Source organism: Cryptotermes secundus, unplaced genomic scaffold (assembly GCF_002891405.2).
Source record: "Cryptotermes secundus unplaced genomic scaffold, Csec_1.0 scaffold1120, whole genome shotgun sequence".
In the NCBI taxonomy this organism is placed as follows: Eukaryota; Metazoa; Arthropoda; class Insecta; order Blattodea; family Kalotermitidae; genus Cryptotermes; species Cryptotermes secundus.
Window position 1 is genome coordinate 55,214 of NW_019729911.1, and position 18,393 is coordinate 73,606.

An 18,393-nucleotide genomic window follows, 5' to 3' on the forward strand; every position below is an offset into this window, starting at 1 on the left:
ACCGTCACACTGTATTAGCTGGAAAACACAGACATTATGAATGCTTACATGTTTAAATTATGAAAATAATTTATACTTCCAAGCAGCAAAATAAATGGAAAAAAGAGGAAATTTAAAAACTCACCAATGTGAGTACATGGTAGCACATGCAGAAATGAAGAGAAAACAAATTTTTGCCCACAAAAAAAAAACCTTTTAGGTATACTTCTTTTGGCTTGTTTTGGACTTCATCCATCGTCTGGTATGTAAAAGACAAAAGACCACGATGTTCTGGAGACTGGATCTGTTTCCGTCTTCAGGTGGGTAGGGCAGGATAAACCTACACAGTTGGGCCCGTTAGAAAGAGCTAGTCTCAGTCACTGGACCAGTTTATCCTGCCCCATCCACCTGAGGACGGAGACAGATCCAGTCTCTGAAACGTCGTGGTCTTTTGTCTTTTACATACCAGACGATGGATGAAGTCCAAAATAAGCCAAAAGAAGTACAGTATACATCATCGTCAGAATCTTTTCAAGTCTATCTATGTTAGGTATGTAACTGGAAACTCACTTTCTGAGGTCCCAAACACGGACTCTGTCACCAGCAGCAGAGTAAAGAACAGTCCCATAGTGGTTCAGTGACACATCGTTGAGCTGGATCTCTCCTGCTGGGAGAGACTGAGAGATATTTGAGCCACCAGACAATGTGAGGCCGGACGAACTGTTGAAAAAAAAAAAAGATGCTAAAGTCTTTAACAAAGAGAGTCCCAGCCTTCAAGTTGCAGCACATGTAGTGAGAATAGCATATTTCTGTAACACATGGATCTAAACTGTTGCAAGACAAACAGATTAAACTTAGACATTTTTGGGACAGATAAATGCGTCATGGTACACACACTGGGAATGAGTACTCTAAAAGTTTATAAAGATGGTTTAGGGAAGGTGGCGGTGTTCAAAATGCGATTTTATTCGCCTCACTCTACTTTCAAATACTGATTTATAAAATGAAAGTTACAAAGAAGTCTATAAAAGTAAATTTATAAATTTATGAAATTTAGATTATGCTTTTGAACTGTCTCCTTCTGAATAAAAGTCTGCATTTTATTTAAGCAGTTTTTTTATTGCTAGTGGGGTGGGACTAAGTCCCTTGTACTGCGGCCACTTCTGGCCTATTGTACCAGCCCCAGATGATAGGTGAGGGTGATTGTGGAGCAATTGGTGGAATGAAGATTGGCAGGGGAAACTGGAGTACTTGGAGAAAACCTGCCCCAGCGCCACTTTGTCCATCATAAATCCCACATGACCAGACCCGGGACTGAACTCGGGCCACCGCAGTGAGAAACCAGCGACTAACTGCTTGAGCTATGGCGCGGCCTTATTTAAGCAGTTACTTAGTACACAAACAGTTGCTTCATGTAGAAACCCCTAATTTCACAATAAACTGGCACAACTGTAATTGAAACAGCATTACCTGATGGGTCATTTTGAATAAAACAGCCTAGGTAGGATATAAAGATGAAAAATTGTTATGCTGGATAATGAAAATTCAGTAAAACTAATTTTCAACTGTCACTCATAACCTCTGATAAAGTTCTGCAACTGGTCAGATGACATTTTAATCCTTTGTCATTTTCCTGAATCTGAGGTTCTCACAGCAGTGATTATGAAGAGGCAAATGTTCTGGGATATAACACCATGTTGTTTTGCTTCCTGCCCCTTTCATGCTGGGTTCTTTCTTGGCTTATTCTTCAGCCATGAAAATGGAGGCAATATGTTCCTTCGCTAGACTACACAGCATTATATCCCAGAAAAAAGAAATCTTCCTTTGTGTTCCTGTCTGGGAGCAGGCCAATAAGACAAGAGAAACAGAGTAATTGTGTGCGAGTGTACATGTGTGCATGCAAAGCAAAGAGCTGCATCAATAGTTACATCAGTTCCTGATGATGAAGTCAGAGACAGTGTCCAAAAGACTGGAATTTCACTCCAGTCAATCACCCTAGAAGGCTTCCCTGCATTAAACTGTCATTTTATTGTATTTGCACATGGAAAAAATCATGCAGGGGAGGGCAGGAGATGAAAGAATTACTCTCTCCTGCACTATCCCAGATGTCCTTAGTGCAGATTTGTACAAAACACAATTGTTATTGGAACTAGAAAATTACTATTACAAAAGATAATATACTAAAAGACTGACATATTCATAATTAATATAACTGACTTTTATATTATCAGTTCTCTAAGCATGTATCTTACAGATAACTCCTTAAAAACTTTCAAATTGATACTGAAAGAAACTGAACTGTGTTTCAGACTCTGCCTACCATAAGATTCTGACTGTTTTGACTGGATCTTCTCGGAGATCCCACACCCGTATATATGCTGAAGAGACGGAGAACCCGAGACGTGACTCTTCATTATACTTCACAACAACTACATTATTGGGATGTCCAAACACAGATTGTATCTCACGTCCAGTCTGCAGGTCCCACACCTTCACACTGCGGTCTGGTAACAAGGGACAGACAACTATACAGTAAGTGCTGGATTCTTATAGGAATGAGGCTACTGTTGTTAAGGCTAAGAAATGTGCCCTGTTAAAAAATAATACAGGACCTTAGATGAATTATCAGGCCTCAATCTATGTATGTATGTTCCAGTTAGCTTTTGTGATACTGATTAACTCTTGCCCAGGAAATTTAAAATTAGGATACAAAAGATTTTATATGATGTTACCAAACTATTCGTGAACAATTTTAATTATGAAGAGTATAGCCCTCTGGGTTGTAATGTCATATAGTTTGGAGAGAGAGACATTTCAGAGGAATACAATACCTCCACCTTTGGGGTCAAGGAGTACATCAATCAAGAACCAGCAGAAGAAGGTAGTAACCTCAGCTTGACTTACTCTTCACAGGTTAAAACTTACTAGGAGATCTTCAGAAAAAAAAAATAACCACGTAGTCTAAGGACTTAGTGTACAGTCATAGGTGCCTCTTTTCAAACCTCTCCAAATTCACCACTAATTATGATCCTCTCATTACACATGATTTTATACGGCCTGCAGACGAGATGATCACCACAGTACATACCGATTAATAAGTTAAAACATTATTTTGAAACTGGTCTCTAATTTTTAAAGATGGTACATTTAATTACACAAATGAAATTTTCTGTGTTCTTGTGCATGTAAAACAACATATCTGCAAACAATTACTTTAACTTGATGTGATTTACAGGCTTAAAAATATCCCTGATACTGTTTCTGTTGGCAAACGAGCTCTTTGGCGAATATTAACCTTCTCCTCCAAACAGTTAATTCCTTCTGCTTCACTGGTTTGTATTGTTTTTGTATTGTTTATTTTTGGCTTATATAATGATGCTCTCAGTAGCTCAGAGAAAATAGGATCAAATGACAGTAAAATGTAAAAACAAACAAACTCCGTGGCTTTAGCCCACAAGCGAACTATACAGACCGAGCGATTGCTGCTTGTCACGAAATTTTAGTAAAATATAACTACAACGGTAATGTTGTCTGTGATCTTTATTACTTAAGGAACAAGTCATGAAGAAGTACCAGGGAGTTAAGGTATACTTCTGCTGTTCCTGACCTTGAAACTAGCTGGAGCTCCATGCTCCGGCCACTTCAATTGACAGGAAAGAGCCCTCGATACCTATTGGATAGGATGGACCCCAGAGCCAGTCTGGATGTTGTGGAGAAAAGAAAAATCTCTTACCCCTGCTTGGAATAGAACCCTGGCTGTCCAGCCTGTAGCCTGTCACTATACAGATAGAGCTATCCCAGCTCACTCATACAGGATCAAACAATAGTAAATAATGAATTCTAAAGGACGTGAAAGGAAGTAGTTGAAGCTTAATCTCGGCATTTGTCTAGAATGGCTGAGGAAAATCACTTAAAACCTCAAAAATGACAGCCTGAGTCCTATCTACAATGTATTAATTCATTGAATAATACCTAAAATCAAGCAGAGTGAATTATAAAGAATTATTTCTAGTCATGTAATCAGACTTTACAAATTATGGATTCACCTTACATTCAATGAAGCATGGATTAATGTGATTATGGTTAACTGCAAAGTAGCACAAGGAGCTATGGCCATTCTTAGAAGATGGGATATATAGAGAACTCACCTTTAGATGCACTAAAAAGGAGGTCATCTGTGGCAAAAACAGACAGCACAGCACGTGAATGTCCCTCAGCTACATGAGTGCACAGCAATGGTGCCTTCGCTGGAACCTGGCCCATGTACACCAAACAAAGATTGCACTGTCTCTTACTTTAACCTTGTTGAACTGTTTCACAACCAACTATGCATACTATGAAATACTGAAACACATTTATGCCACAAATAATTACTGTAAATATATCTGAAAACACTGGTTATACAGTAACACAGCAAAAATTACACCTAAAATAAACATTACTGTGATTTTATGACATACTACCACGTTAGTATGCAATGCTTGAAAGGGGAGAAATATTGGAAAATCATACAGCATACCACATGTGGGCATGTTCATGACAGCAAAATGGCAATATTGAGAGACATAGCGGCTCACAATAAAACTTCTGGGACAAATTTTAATGTAAGTTAATAACACCATATTTCATCAGATACACATAAAAGGCCTGAGATGAAAGAGACAATGGTCATTTGTGTACACTGATAGTTATCAGTGACTAAGGATGAAATTTGGTTGACAAATTTTAGTGTAGATCTTCTGCACCAAATTTCATCAAAATGTACTGAGTAAGAGCCAACTTTCACCAGGAATGGAAGGTTGAAGATAGCAGATGATAGGTGGTTTTTCTAAATCCAACTAGAAACGAAGAATAGGTTGAGAAATTATTACTGGTTAAGTTTCAAATAATGGTGGCATATAATTTGTGAACCTCTTAAATTTAAAAATAATTACAATTTTTGCATTATGCTTTTTACCAGTTCAAAAGTTTCAGAAGTGGCTTTAAACATAATTATATGTTTAGAATAAGCTACATCAATCTGAAATTTTCTCTCTTTTTACTGCTTTTTTTTTTAAATATTTGTGTTATAATATATATGGCAATGGAATAGCACACTGAATTGTCTGTGGACTGTTTGATGGTAAGTTTGCATAACTAAATAGCTCTCTTTGTTTCACACCTTCTAACTTTACAGTTAGAAATGGAAAAGAAGCAAGGACAGGATTCTGTAATGTACCCTAGACAACTACACAAACACAAGGAACACTCTGGGTCTACTTCATGGTAAAAGGAAGATTTTTGGTTACCCTGCTGACATCCTACCTCACCCTATCCCACTTCAAGCACTTTTTGAACATGCAATTTGCATCATATAAGGTCATTCAAGCAAACGCAAGTACTTACTTACCTGCACAATTAATATAGTACCATATGTTCTCTAACAAAGATACATTTCAATTCTTAATTCAGGCATATGTTTCTGACATGCAAACCTGAAAAAACTATATATGCATTCTTTCTTTCTCTCATCCAGACTATATGCTCACTTCATTTCAGCTTCACAGATTTCACAAAATAAATTATATAAATTAAAAAATAATTTTACATTATATATAATTTAACAATATAAAGCTGAATTTTCAGAAGGAGGGAAAATAATATAGAATATACTCCAGCTGTAAGGCCACATAACACCATGTTATATCAACTCCCAAGTATTAAAACATGATTTTCTTTTCTGTAATTGAATCATCATAATAACAGAAACAGTTCAAGATGAAGAAGATGCGATATGTATAATGTTTAGTCTCTTTTTTTTGGGGGGGGGGGAAGGGTAAAGCCGTGAAGGTCCATAGGGTTGTGAGAATTTCAAGAATTACATACTGAAGAGACATATAACTGTAACCATCAAGTTGATAAATGTGCAGTCATGGAGGAGACAGGTGTGGCATGTAGCACGCATGGGAGATAAATCATGCATATACAATTTTGGTCAGAAAACATGAAGGGGACATATATCTTGAAAAAAACTTAGCACAGGTGGGAAGATAATATTAAATGGCTCTTAAAGAAAGAGCATGGGAGTGTGTGGACTGGATGAGCCTGGCTCAGGATAGGGTCCAGTGGCAGGCCCTTGTGACCATGGGAATGAACCTTCAGGTTCTATAAAAGGTGGACAATTTTTTGAGTAGCTAAAAGACTATTAGCTTCTCAAGAAGAACTTTGTTTCATGGAGTCAGTCATATAAAAGTTCATATATAAATTCAAATAAAATGTAGAGTGCAGTCTCTATTCATGGTCAAGCAGTGACCATAATGACCAAAAAACAGATCATGTAATTCGTACATCAGTAAGAACAAGGCATAATATGCAGAGTGTCATCCTACTTTTAAGTCACACTGCTTAATCTGTGTACTGAGCATGCAATGTAACTTTTAGACCTATTCAAATTTCTATTTAAAGCCTCTCGCTTATTCCCCCAGTTTCTGCTACATACAGAAATGCATGTCAGGAGTAAAATGCCATGATTATGAATTCTTTGAATTGTGGTCACAATTAAGTTTTTGGATCATTCTCATTATCCTAAGAAAGCAACAAAATTAAATCTCTGATTTTTGCTCATACACCACTAACCGATATTTGAACATTTCGTGGTTAGCAAGTATATTCTCTTAAAATAAAGTGATTACAGATACTGTATGGAAGAGGCATGTTCAAATGACCTAATTCGGTTGCAGAAGTCCTTGTTATTAATAACAGTTATGGTTCACCCTGCCAAACAACAGCGAGAGTGAGCCTCAGCTGCAGTTGGCACTGCAGTCTCAACAAAACAAATTCCATTGTTGATAGCATATATATTCAATGAAATCGTGATTTAAAGTAAGAATAAATTGATGGACAGGTTGTCTACAGAAACAGCAACTAGATATGGGATTTATTTCAAAGATTCCATCCATTTAATGCAATCTGGACCATTTGGAATAAAGTGCAGCTGTGTATTAATAAAAGGAAAAATTCTGAAATTCAGAACGGATGATGCGGAGGTGTATGGCAGTAATGCAACACATATTTCAAAAGAAAATGCAGTATCAGAGCTGTAAGAAATTAGGCATTATTGGACAAATTTGCTAATATAACTGTGACTGCTGTGTCTCACCTTTCCTGTGTAAACTGTGATGATGCCACGGCCAATCTGTTGCTCACTTGCTCCAGTGGTGCCAGATGTAAGGCGGGAAAAGACATTCTCCTCACGGCTGTTGAGGCGACGGTAGGCAGGCGGGGAGGAAGGGGGGCTTCCACTGCCATCGAGACCCTGCTCCCTGAGGTTATTGGGGGGTCAGTGGGTTAGTAGCAGCAACAGTTAGATGGCAGTTTAGTTGTTAACAGCTACTACAGCACAGTGGTCACAGGGGCCTCAGACCATGCAGCACAGCGCATCACAGGGCCAGGGGGGGTTCAACTGTGACAAATCACAACAACTGTCTGGCTCCTCACTTCCTATTAGCAGCACACACATTTATTTATAGGTTACTGCACGATGCTCTATGAGCGAATAACCATGTATGGTAAATCACAGGAGGAAGCAACATGTACCTGAATGGAAAGGCAAAGATCATGAAATGCTCAGGCAGTGCAATCACTACCCTGGTCAAAATCCCCAAATACAAGCCAGATATGTTACAGCCGAGTGAATTCACTGGATTTGAAACATATGTTGATAGATTAAGTCATTCAGTGACACAAGGTTATCAGTGAATGAACTGTGAACTTGTTTGGAACAGGACAGCTGTTGCAATGCAAACTATATTAACAGAACATCACCCCAAACTACAGTGAGCAGAAACAGTCCTGAAACAATTTCTGAAAGGTGGTGTGGAAACAGCCATAACAGCAACAACTACACATAAAACTGGAAGGATGGATATTAAGAACAATTAAAATTGTCTTTCAAATGCATGAGATAATTTGTACTTTTGAGCGGAAATCAAGCAAATGCTTGAATTTGAGCATGTACACTTTGGATCATGAGAAATCTAATTAGCTACCATAAACTACTTAGTTTAGGACATCCTAAACACTGAATTGAAGTTAAAACCAAAATAATTAGAGTCAAATTCAGCGTTACGTTTTGATAGAATTTAAATTATCCAGAATTATACAATGTACAATAACATAAATTGGATATTACCACAGAGTGCACTAAAGCTTATAGCAAGTGCAAAATGATGCATAATTCTGACGCATATTTCATATCTGACAATAGGTCTACCTTCATCCAAGTGATATTTTAAACCTATTAAATTTTGACAACTCTCTTGAAGTCTGAGCACAGATGGAGTGCAGTGATTTTCTTTCGTTCCACTATGAACTACATGCACATGAATGATTTAAAATGGTATTTGGAAAACTAAAATCAGCCACTTTACCACAGCTGCAAAAGATTACCCTCTTACAACTATGAACCCTTTTCATGTAATTTCAGAAACTAAAAACTTTGGGCTGAATATTGTCACCATTTTCTTTTCTGCACAGACGTCTCAGGTAAGTCATTTAGGACTGTTTCACTCTATATTATATTTTTCTCTTCCCCACCACTGACAGATTCTTGTTCAGTATCCAATGAGGACAGGGGGCCCTTTCCTGGTGTCTAGAACAAGAAAATGACAACTTAATACCATCTAGTGCCAAGGTGAAGAACATATGAAGCTACACCTCCACTCTTGTAAATATTTTCATGGTGTGGTGCTTAATTAAGAACAGGGACAATTTACTGTCATTTTATCTTATCTTTCTTTCTATTACATACTGACATATCAATACATCATATCATCTTATATCATAAATTCTTCATGTTCCTTCAGGCATAATTGTTAACTATGTATGTTCAGTGGGGGTTATCATATTGTCCCTGCAATTTCAATGCCACATAACAGTATTACCTTTTGTATCATAAATAAACTTGCTCAGGCATAATAATGACAATAACTAGATAAGACATGTAGCACAGAAAACGTGTGCAGGTGAATTATATGAATGCTTGAGTGAATAGTGGGGCATATGTTTCTCATACCCTTCATCCTATGCCTAACTAACATGAACAACATACAATATTTTCTGATGATTAATTGCCAGAGTTGAAGGATGTCAAGTTCAGACAGTGTGCTCAAATCTTTCTTTGGTTGTCACAATTCAATGTGGGAAGATATGGGGGGGGGGGGGGGGGGGGGATAACTATTGCAGAGATCTGTTCACACCAGGGACTGCACATGACAATGCTCTTACTCCAATGTAAGCATTAAACTATGGACCCTTCAAGGAGGCACTTGCACTGTTGACCCCTTGTGGTCCAATGTTTATAACCAGGATGGATTAGCAAATACTTTTCAACAATGGACCATAACAGAACAATACATGTATGCAGAATAATCATATGCAACACAACACTTAAAAATATGTACAGGTACTAGCAACTCTAAAGAATCATGTTAACATGTTAAAATAAAGCAATAAATTAAATTAAATGCACCTCTTCTTCTTCTTTTTACAGGACAATGATCAGATATACAGTGTTACTGAATGTAAGTGAATAAATACAGATCACACTATGACATTTTCCTTCACTATTCTATCACTACCCTTCTCTCTGAACAGTATTAAAAGACTGTATATGATGCAAGTTATAATTCAAGGGATTGCAAGACCAGAGTATTTTAATTCCTTAACTATAAAGCACGCTGTTCATGGAAGGGAACATTTACATTTTTATTTATATAGATAAAAAAACACCTGTAATATGAACGGTGTGATCAAAACATGTCCAACCAGTGTTCCCTGCTTTGCTCTTTTAATAAGCAACTACCTTTATACAAAGATTATTTTTTTAGCCAACGCTTTATGGCACAGATATGTCAAACTTCCAAGTTTGGAAACTCAACTCAAATTTCAATAAAAAGCTCCTAGTGTTCTACTGACGTTCAAAATTAAAACTGTCATTCATACAGACACCCACTGTTGTTTCATAATTAGAAACACATGAACATACACAACACCACTAAAATTCTATTTGGGAAATGTTATGATTGGCCATAGAGATGAAGAAGCAGAGGAGAACACTGGATAAAAACAGGGATGTTAGGGACATAAAAGCTTCATGGAGTAGCACCACTGGATTGACTGTGAACACCACAGTGTCTCTTACAGCTTCCTCCTGACTGTAAGCCTGATGGAAAGAAGGACACATAGAACACAAGAGCTAACATTAAAAGGAAACAAGGAATGACAACAGATTATAAGGTTTAACTTAGATATCTGGCAAGAAAAAACAAAACAGACATATAGCAAGTATGAGCATGCAGAGTACTTAATGTGGAATGTTAGCCTGCTTCAGGTATATAGTCCAATATTTTTTATGAAGTACTTGCAACTAGCTGATCCCAGTTACCATGCAGTCACATGATTATGGGCTGAATCAAAAATGGAGTCTTTGCCCAAGACAAGGACTTCATTATTACCTACAAAAATACTTGCTGCCTAATCCTTCCATTTTGGAGACTGTACAATTGTTTAGACCCAATGCCCAGATAAACATTTATGGATATGAATCCTGGGAACAGACTTCCATCATTGTGCACAATCATGGAATTTTGGAAAACACATACATGAGCTCACTCTAAAGGGCACTAATGAGCTGACTGCCAATGATGTAAATTCACACCAAATGTTCTGTAAATGCAGCAATCCTTCTCCAATCACGCAGTTTCATACTGTGGAACTGATGCTTAAATAGCTTTCATTTTGTATACCAATTCCACAACCACAGGAAAACATTCATGTATACATGATCTTGCCTGGAGACATACTTTCAAATCAGCTACAGTTCTACAGCTTGCCATGTATTCAATGTCTCTACTTACTACCATATATCTATCTATCTATCTATCTATCTATGTCTGTCTGTCTCTCGCACATGTACGCGCACACAGTCATGAATAGTGGGAACATCCTGACTACTCTAGAGTAACTTGGCATAAGTATGATAGAGGAGTAACTGTGTTTTCATCTGTTTAGAGAAGGAATATGCAACTTAGGCTCTAATGAATGTAATCACAGCCACTGATTATCCATTCCCATATTCCTCATAGATTAGTATTCAACAATCACTGCTTCTCCTACCACAAACACTGTCAAGTACATAACCTCCATGATCGGAGAAGGGTACTGCATAAAATCAGTATCAGCATCAGCATCAAACAACTAAACAATGCAATCTGTAACATCAATTCCAGTGTGAAAACATAACTGCTGAATATATACACTGAACTTCATTTGTGCCAAATTCAGTACAAAAACACAGTTGATTGTGTTAAGTTTGGCTACATATATGCTAGCCTGGGTTATTAACTCTGATTAGCTGTCCTGTTTTGACAATTCAATTCACTGATATGGTCAAACTCATTCATTCTTGAGCGTAAAATTGCTTTATTAATGCAATGTGTAGATTAATTACAGATGCACTTCTCTCGCCTTTCCTTAATTAATGACGCAATTTTCATAAGCTGTGTTTGAATGGCAGTGATGATATAGTCTAAATGTGCATGGATCACACTATCCTCTACAGTAACAAAACTATGTCTTTTGTTTCTTCTAAATAATTATACAGTAAAACTTGGTTATAGCAACATCGGTTTCTGCGACACCTTGTCTATTGCATCAAATATTCAATGGTACGAACTAATTCCTCATAAAGCAACTGTTTTTATACCTTGCTTAGTACGACATGCACAAATGCATCAACCTCGTATGTAACGTCATTTTCATTCCTGAATTTCTCTGATATCGTGGGAAAGTTCGATGTGTCTGCCCACCCTCACTTTCTCTACTTGCTGACATGACTGTCCTGGAAGAATACGACCGCGAGCTGCAAGAGGAGCGTGGGTTTTATGCGAAAACAAGGGTGTGGGGTGGGACTGCGTGAATAGTGCAAGAGGACGCGGCAGGTTGTTAACTGCATTCCTTTCCTAGAATCTCGTCTAACAGGACCTCACATTGTCTACTTACCCTATAGTGTTCCTGCCTAAACCCAGAGAAGTGCAGTAGCGAAAACATGGCAATGAAAAGGAAAGTTTTAAGCATTGAAGAGAAAGTTAAAGTGATTCGTGAAATATTGTGTGTATTGTCAGTGAAAAGCGCTGTAATATGTCTTTGATATTATACATTTTGGCAATTCCACGTTAATGTTACGTTAGTCTGTACTTAACTATGTATTTCACTAAAAAATGCAACATTTTAACTCGGTTTTTGGTAGATTTTTACGTGACTAACATAAGGCTACTGTGGAAGTGCCCATTTCGGTTACAACGACATTCGTTTATAACGACACTATTTTTAGGTCCTTTTGATGACGTTATAACCAAGTTCTACTGTATTTCAACTCTATCTGTATTTCTTATAATAAGGAATAGCTTTCTCTGGAATCAAACAGCCTGTAACAAGTGGGATTTCTGTACTCATATTTTCAGTTCACCACTGATTTTAATGGGCCACTGTCTAGGGTTTTATAAAAACATACCAATAAAGCACATCAAATCCTGACAAAATGCATATACATATGCACATATTAACCTGATGTCTGCTCAAAATCAGTTAAAGTAGTGAGAATGATAATCTTTAAATGAGCATGCCTTTTTGTACACTAACATAAAAATTTAACATATGATTGCCAACATATGGCCTTCTTCATTACTTTAAAACAACAGACACATATGGGAAATGGAACTGAAATATAACATAGATTTACTTGTTAAAGCTTTAACAACTTGATCAAAACAAAACAGATTAGGTTAGAAAATCAAAATTAACACAGGGCAGGAGTGGCAACAAAGCTTACTCACATCTTCACACACATGTAAAAGCCACATTGCACCCACTTCACAAAAGAAGTACACGGAATTAAATATGCTACATTAAATTTTGGAATAAACATCTGAAACATATTTTGACCTTGCCACTACGCAACAAGGTAAGATACCTACAGTTTGAGGTAAGGTAGTAGCCATATTTGGATAAAATATTCCAGAATTATCATTTCAAATTTCTTTTCTAATTGCAGTTCTCAATATACAATACTGCCATTATCATTCATGATGACAGGTATGACTTCATCATAGGGAATATTGTGTATGATATATAAAAATGAAGAATAAAAAAAAGTAAGTAAAGGTATCCCTGTTAACAGGCCATGGAGGCCCACACGGTTGTCAGCCTTATGCACCAGCCGCCCTTCACCCCCAACAATATTCCTGGTACTCATTTCTGTCAGAGGCTGAGTAGACCCCAGGGCAAAAGTGCAGCTGGAAGGATTAGGTAAATTGAAAAAATCTACCTCATCGGGATTTGATCCCATGACCTGGCTTGTAGCATAGTGCCTCGACCAACTACGCTACCGCGTGCCCCTCAAAATGAAGAATATGGGTTCTTTTTGGTCATATTTACTTACGACTAATATACAGAAAAGGGTTTAAAGAGTACAGCATGACCATTATTTTACTGTTCAAATGTGTGTAAAGGAGGTTGGAACTAAAAGTCAGTACTCCATTTTCTGTATAAAAGTAATATTCTATTTCCTTAATTGAAAAGGAAGAGAAGTAAATCAAATGACTGAAAGAAGTACTAACACTTTTTCTGTTCATAATACTATGCTTATGTTGTAGCTGGGAATACAATTGAGCCATGAAATACAATTTCAATTGTTGTAAACTTGCTCTAGTAGAAGTTATGATTCTCCTACTCCCCTTTCAAGCGTGCAGTTTCATGTTCTTAAAATAATATTATCAATAAGGGGCAACGAGATTAATTTTATATTCAAAATGCTTGGGCCTTGCAAACGATGACAATTTTAGTACATTTAACGTTCAGTATCATAACTCATGTGAGTTAGAGGGTTAAGTGATGCTGCAGAATGGATGTAAGCTAAAACAATGACAATGACAATGAAATTAAACAAAAAATTTTTACAAAGTGAAAACTGTCTGTCCTAAGTCATTCTGGGCACCCCTGCCCCAGGATTTTAGTCATTATGCTGTGACTCCCCAATATTATTACAGCCTGCAGCGATGCTTGAGATTATGCAAAATAGGTAGACTCCCTCCCAATGCTCCCTTGCCTCAACAAGAAATCTATGCACACTGAGCATCTGTTCACTTCAGTTCATCAAAATTCAAATAAACTTCTCTGTACCATATGAAACTTAGCTGACCAATTATGCTGAAAGACTGACAATTACCATACGTAGCAAGGGGGTGTGTGTTCCCTTAAAATATTAGACCTGGCATATACCTCTCTACAAATTTAAGAGATAATGCACAAAAGTTAAATGCTTATGACAGATAATACAGAATGTGAAACTGTTTGTTCTGGTATCAGCATTTATTAGGAATAAAATAAAATGAAGTCTTTTTTAAGAAAATTGTGTAAAGAATAAATACAAGTGTGTACACAGACATGAAGTTATTTAGCAATCCAACAGTTACTGATCTAACTGAAATTCAAGAACATAACAATTTCACCAGACACTAACTAGGAAGGTTTTCACAATCCATTTCTACAGCAAGATATGAAGACTTATGTATATGCATATTTTACATACACAGAAAGGTGGTGACGAGACTGAATTAGACAAAGTAGCAGGAGTTCTTTCTAGCAGATATATTCAAAGGAAATCTATTTTTTTCTATTTCCTTCCATTTTCCTTTTTTTTTATCCATACATATTGTTTTCTTTTTGGAGTGGGAAGTGGTGCTATGTGTTAAAAAGAATAATGGGTTATGTGGATTTTAAAATTAAATCAAAATAAAATAGATATATTTTTTAATACCAAGAGGGCAATGTACAGATGAAAAACGAAATCTCTCTTCTTTGAAAAATTTCCATGTGAGTCTAATTTCAAACAGCATGTAAAATTTATATTTCAGTACTCACATTAGTTAGTTAGTTAGTTATTGGAGAGGGTGGGTTTCCCCATGCACTTAGACCTGTATTGGTCCATTGTGCTTCCCTCTATGATATTCTACCAGTCTCTATATCCTACCAGTACTGGTGCTTACCATCAGTCCTGCCCAGCCAGCGAGACCAGCTCTACTAGCTGAGAGGTATCTATAATGNTATAATGCTTCCCCCATCTACCAGAGGTATTAGAGACTGCTGTTGGGCGGGAAACGTCCGTAATTTGGCTCAGTGACCTCCTTTGGAGATATGAGGTTCTTTTACGTGCCGTAAAGCTACGACATGGGACCCACGGCTTAAAGTCCCTCCCGGAGGACTTGTTCCCTGAATTTTTCCACTCTTAAAAATTCGACGACCTCCGCCGGGTATCTAAACCCGCGTACTATGAGTCATGAGGTGGGAACGTTACCTCTAGACTACGGAGGCCGCTGTACTCACACTAACTGATTCTCTATTAATCACTGAATAGTTGCTGTTAAATAAGTATTATTAAGTAAGTGAATATTTGTGTGTGTACTGTCCTTCAAATCATGAGTGCACAGCCCCTTCACAGTAGGTTGAACATGTGCTGTTATAATAACTGGAACATAAATTATGTGAATGCTCAATAATTCAGATATTGCCCCATGAGAATGATTACATTGTTTCATTTTCTTTCTTTCTTTCTTTCCATTCATGAAGAAGTTAATGTGCTTGAAATTGATATTATCGATACAGTGATTTTAGAAATTTCTACTCCATTACCCGAGTCATTTATTGAGTCAAGAGTTTCTTAATTTCTATCTGCAAACTGTTCTGGCAACTCACATTGTAATTTCAGATGCACTAATATAGAATTCAGAACATTTTATAGCACACATCAATAAAATCATGTTGGCTTCATGTGTTCTGTGTAAAGGCCAAGAGTCAACATAATTTAATCTGCAGACAAAGAAACTGAATATAACCACAATAAATCTGTGATTAAAACATTTTGTCAAAAATCAGGGAAACAGCACTACACAGGCAATAAATTAATGGATGAATTTTCATCTTATTTCATATTGTCAGTATCATCAGTGAAGGACCGAGATGAAACATTTACACGTGAGTATCACCTACATGACAAACAGAATATAAAGATATTCAAATAAAATGTGTATAAAATTGACCCAATTCTCAGAAACAAGACAAGTTCTCTCGATAATTTTTAATGGCAGGATTCACACATTTATCCTGCTCCTTCCTTCCACTGGCAGCTTCTTCTCACGTGTGAATCAACACAGCAACTGTTGGTCTGGTCAAAGGGGGATGTATAATTACTTACTGAAGGTGTTAATCCTTCTTTGTCAAAAATGTTTATTCTGAGACAGTCTTAATAATTTAAATCTTGCACAAAGAAACAGTAACAGACCAGTAATTCCTGAATTGCTGCAATTAAGTACACCATCTCATAATGTTGTATTTTAGCATCCTGTTGCACTGACTTTCATCCATGATACGTATACAGTTGCTGTCTTGTAGTGCACTCAATTTCACCTGTTACTTCACGACATGTTTCGGCAACATAGTGCCACCATCAGGTGCCCTAATTACGCTAATCTATTTCATTNAAATATGCACTTTTAAATACTTTTAAATAATTTTATAAAGGCAAGCAATGAAATAGATTAGTGTAATTAGGGCACCTGATGACGGCACTATGTTGCCGAAACATGTCGTGAAGTAACAGGTGAATTGAGTGCACTACAAGACGGCAACTATATACATAACATCATCTCAGTCAACATGCGACTAGTCCATTCACACTGCAGAAAAATTCTGTACAGCAAAACAGCTGAGAGTCACAGATTCACAGCTTACTTTCAGTGTGCATAGAATCTACTAAATATACAAGAAATCAAGGAAAGGGATAATTGGAGGTGAGCCAGAGTTCAGTGGAAGCATACCGTTAGATAGCTTTTCTTTCTTTTCCTTGAGGTCCTAACCAAGAAAAGAAAGGTAAATTTTAAACACTGCGGCAAACATTCAGGAGCAGGATCCAGGCAGCTGGCATAACACTAACAACAAAAATAAGAAGAAGGGCCACAATAGTATCTGTGGAAGTGAAGTATGGGTCATGTGTGGCAAGGCTACAAGACAAAACAAAAAGTGCACAGTTAAAATATTTCACAGAAGATATGAATAAATACAGAAATTTAGTGTGACCATATTTCCTGTTTCACACTGATGCTTCGCTGTTTCAGCAAACTGCGTTTCTGTATAATTTTCAAAAGTTCCTATTATTAAAAAAAAATTACGGATATACTGAATGGTGTGACATAGATCCACCTAGCTTATTCCAAATAACTTTTATCTTGCTGCTTATGCAGCCATGGGCACCAGGATGGGGAAGCCAGGCATTTGTCCCTCCCCCGTGGACTTTTAGGTAATCATAACTGAAGAAAGAAAAAATGAAATATACCAAATATTAATACCAAAGGATTTTTAACACAGTCTGTCATGCCACCTATGTTTTAGTAGAGACCAGCAACTCTAGAACGACCCCCCCTAGAAACAATCCATAACCTTAGTTAATGAGAACATGTAGGCCAAACCTGTGTAAAGATGGGGCCACAACACGTAAAAGGACACATAAATCTGGAAAAGACTAGACAGGCCTTCACCATTAACTACTACAGCACAGCAGCATCCAAATGTATCAACCATCGCATATAACTGGTAGTGACACAATCTGCTAAACATATTTGGTAGATGGATGGATAAATACCCTGTGCCATCCAAACAATATAGGGCATTTTTTATAACTATTGCTATAGGTCTTAACCCTTATAATTTGACCTCCCGGCTTATAGCATAGTGCCTCAACCAACTACGCTACCACATGTCCCAATTTATGAACTTCACTCTCCAAAATTAACCACTGTTTGGAATCGAAAGCCTACCTATCTATCTGTTCTTCCTATAAAAATTAATTATCCAGGCTACAAGGCCTAATCTTGCATAACCTTAATAAACAGTGTTACTTGAAAACATTTGCTTCCTGTCAATATATGACAAAACTTCAATGTTTGTGACATGGTCCTTGTCTCCATCATTAGTTTACAGAGGACAGTCACTGAAATTTTGAACACATATTATTGAAATTATGTGAAAAACAAATAAAGGGCATTACATATGCCATTCCTGGAGTTGCAAACACTGTATATTCATTCATTCATCTGTAATCTGTCAAGATGACAGGTCCACAGTCTCTTCCAACACAGTTCCTCCACTTGATGCGATCTAGAGCTTTCTCCTTCAAATGAAAATATCCTCTTCTGTCCCCAAGGTCATCCAGCATCTTCTTACGTCTTCTTCCTCGTCTTCTGGTCACTTCTATCCGCCCCTCTATCTTTCCTTCAATAACTTCTTTTAGAAGGCAGTTACCGCATAAGATATGACCAATCCAAT

At 37.1% G+C, this 18,393-nt stretch overlaps 1 protein-coding gene across 1 annotated transcript in view; it reads right to left on the bottom strand.

Moving 5' to 3' along the window:
• Positions 1-18,393, bottom strand: part of LOC111865831 (kinesin-like protein KIF21A) — a gene marked incomplete in the record, with an annotated part of 129,152 nt that overhangs the window by 9,557 nt on the left and 101,202 nt on the right. Inside the window, 4 exon segments of the mRNA XM_033751981.1 lie at positions 550-699; positions 2,300-2,483; positions 4,128-4,233; positions 7,118-7,280. Of these exon segments, the coding sequence (XP_033607872.1) occupies positions 550-699; positions 2,300-2,483; positions 4,128-4,233; positions 7,118-7,280 (603 nt within the window).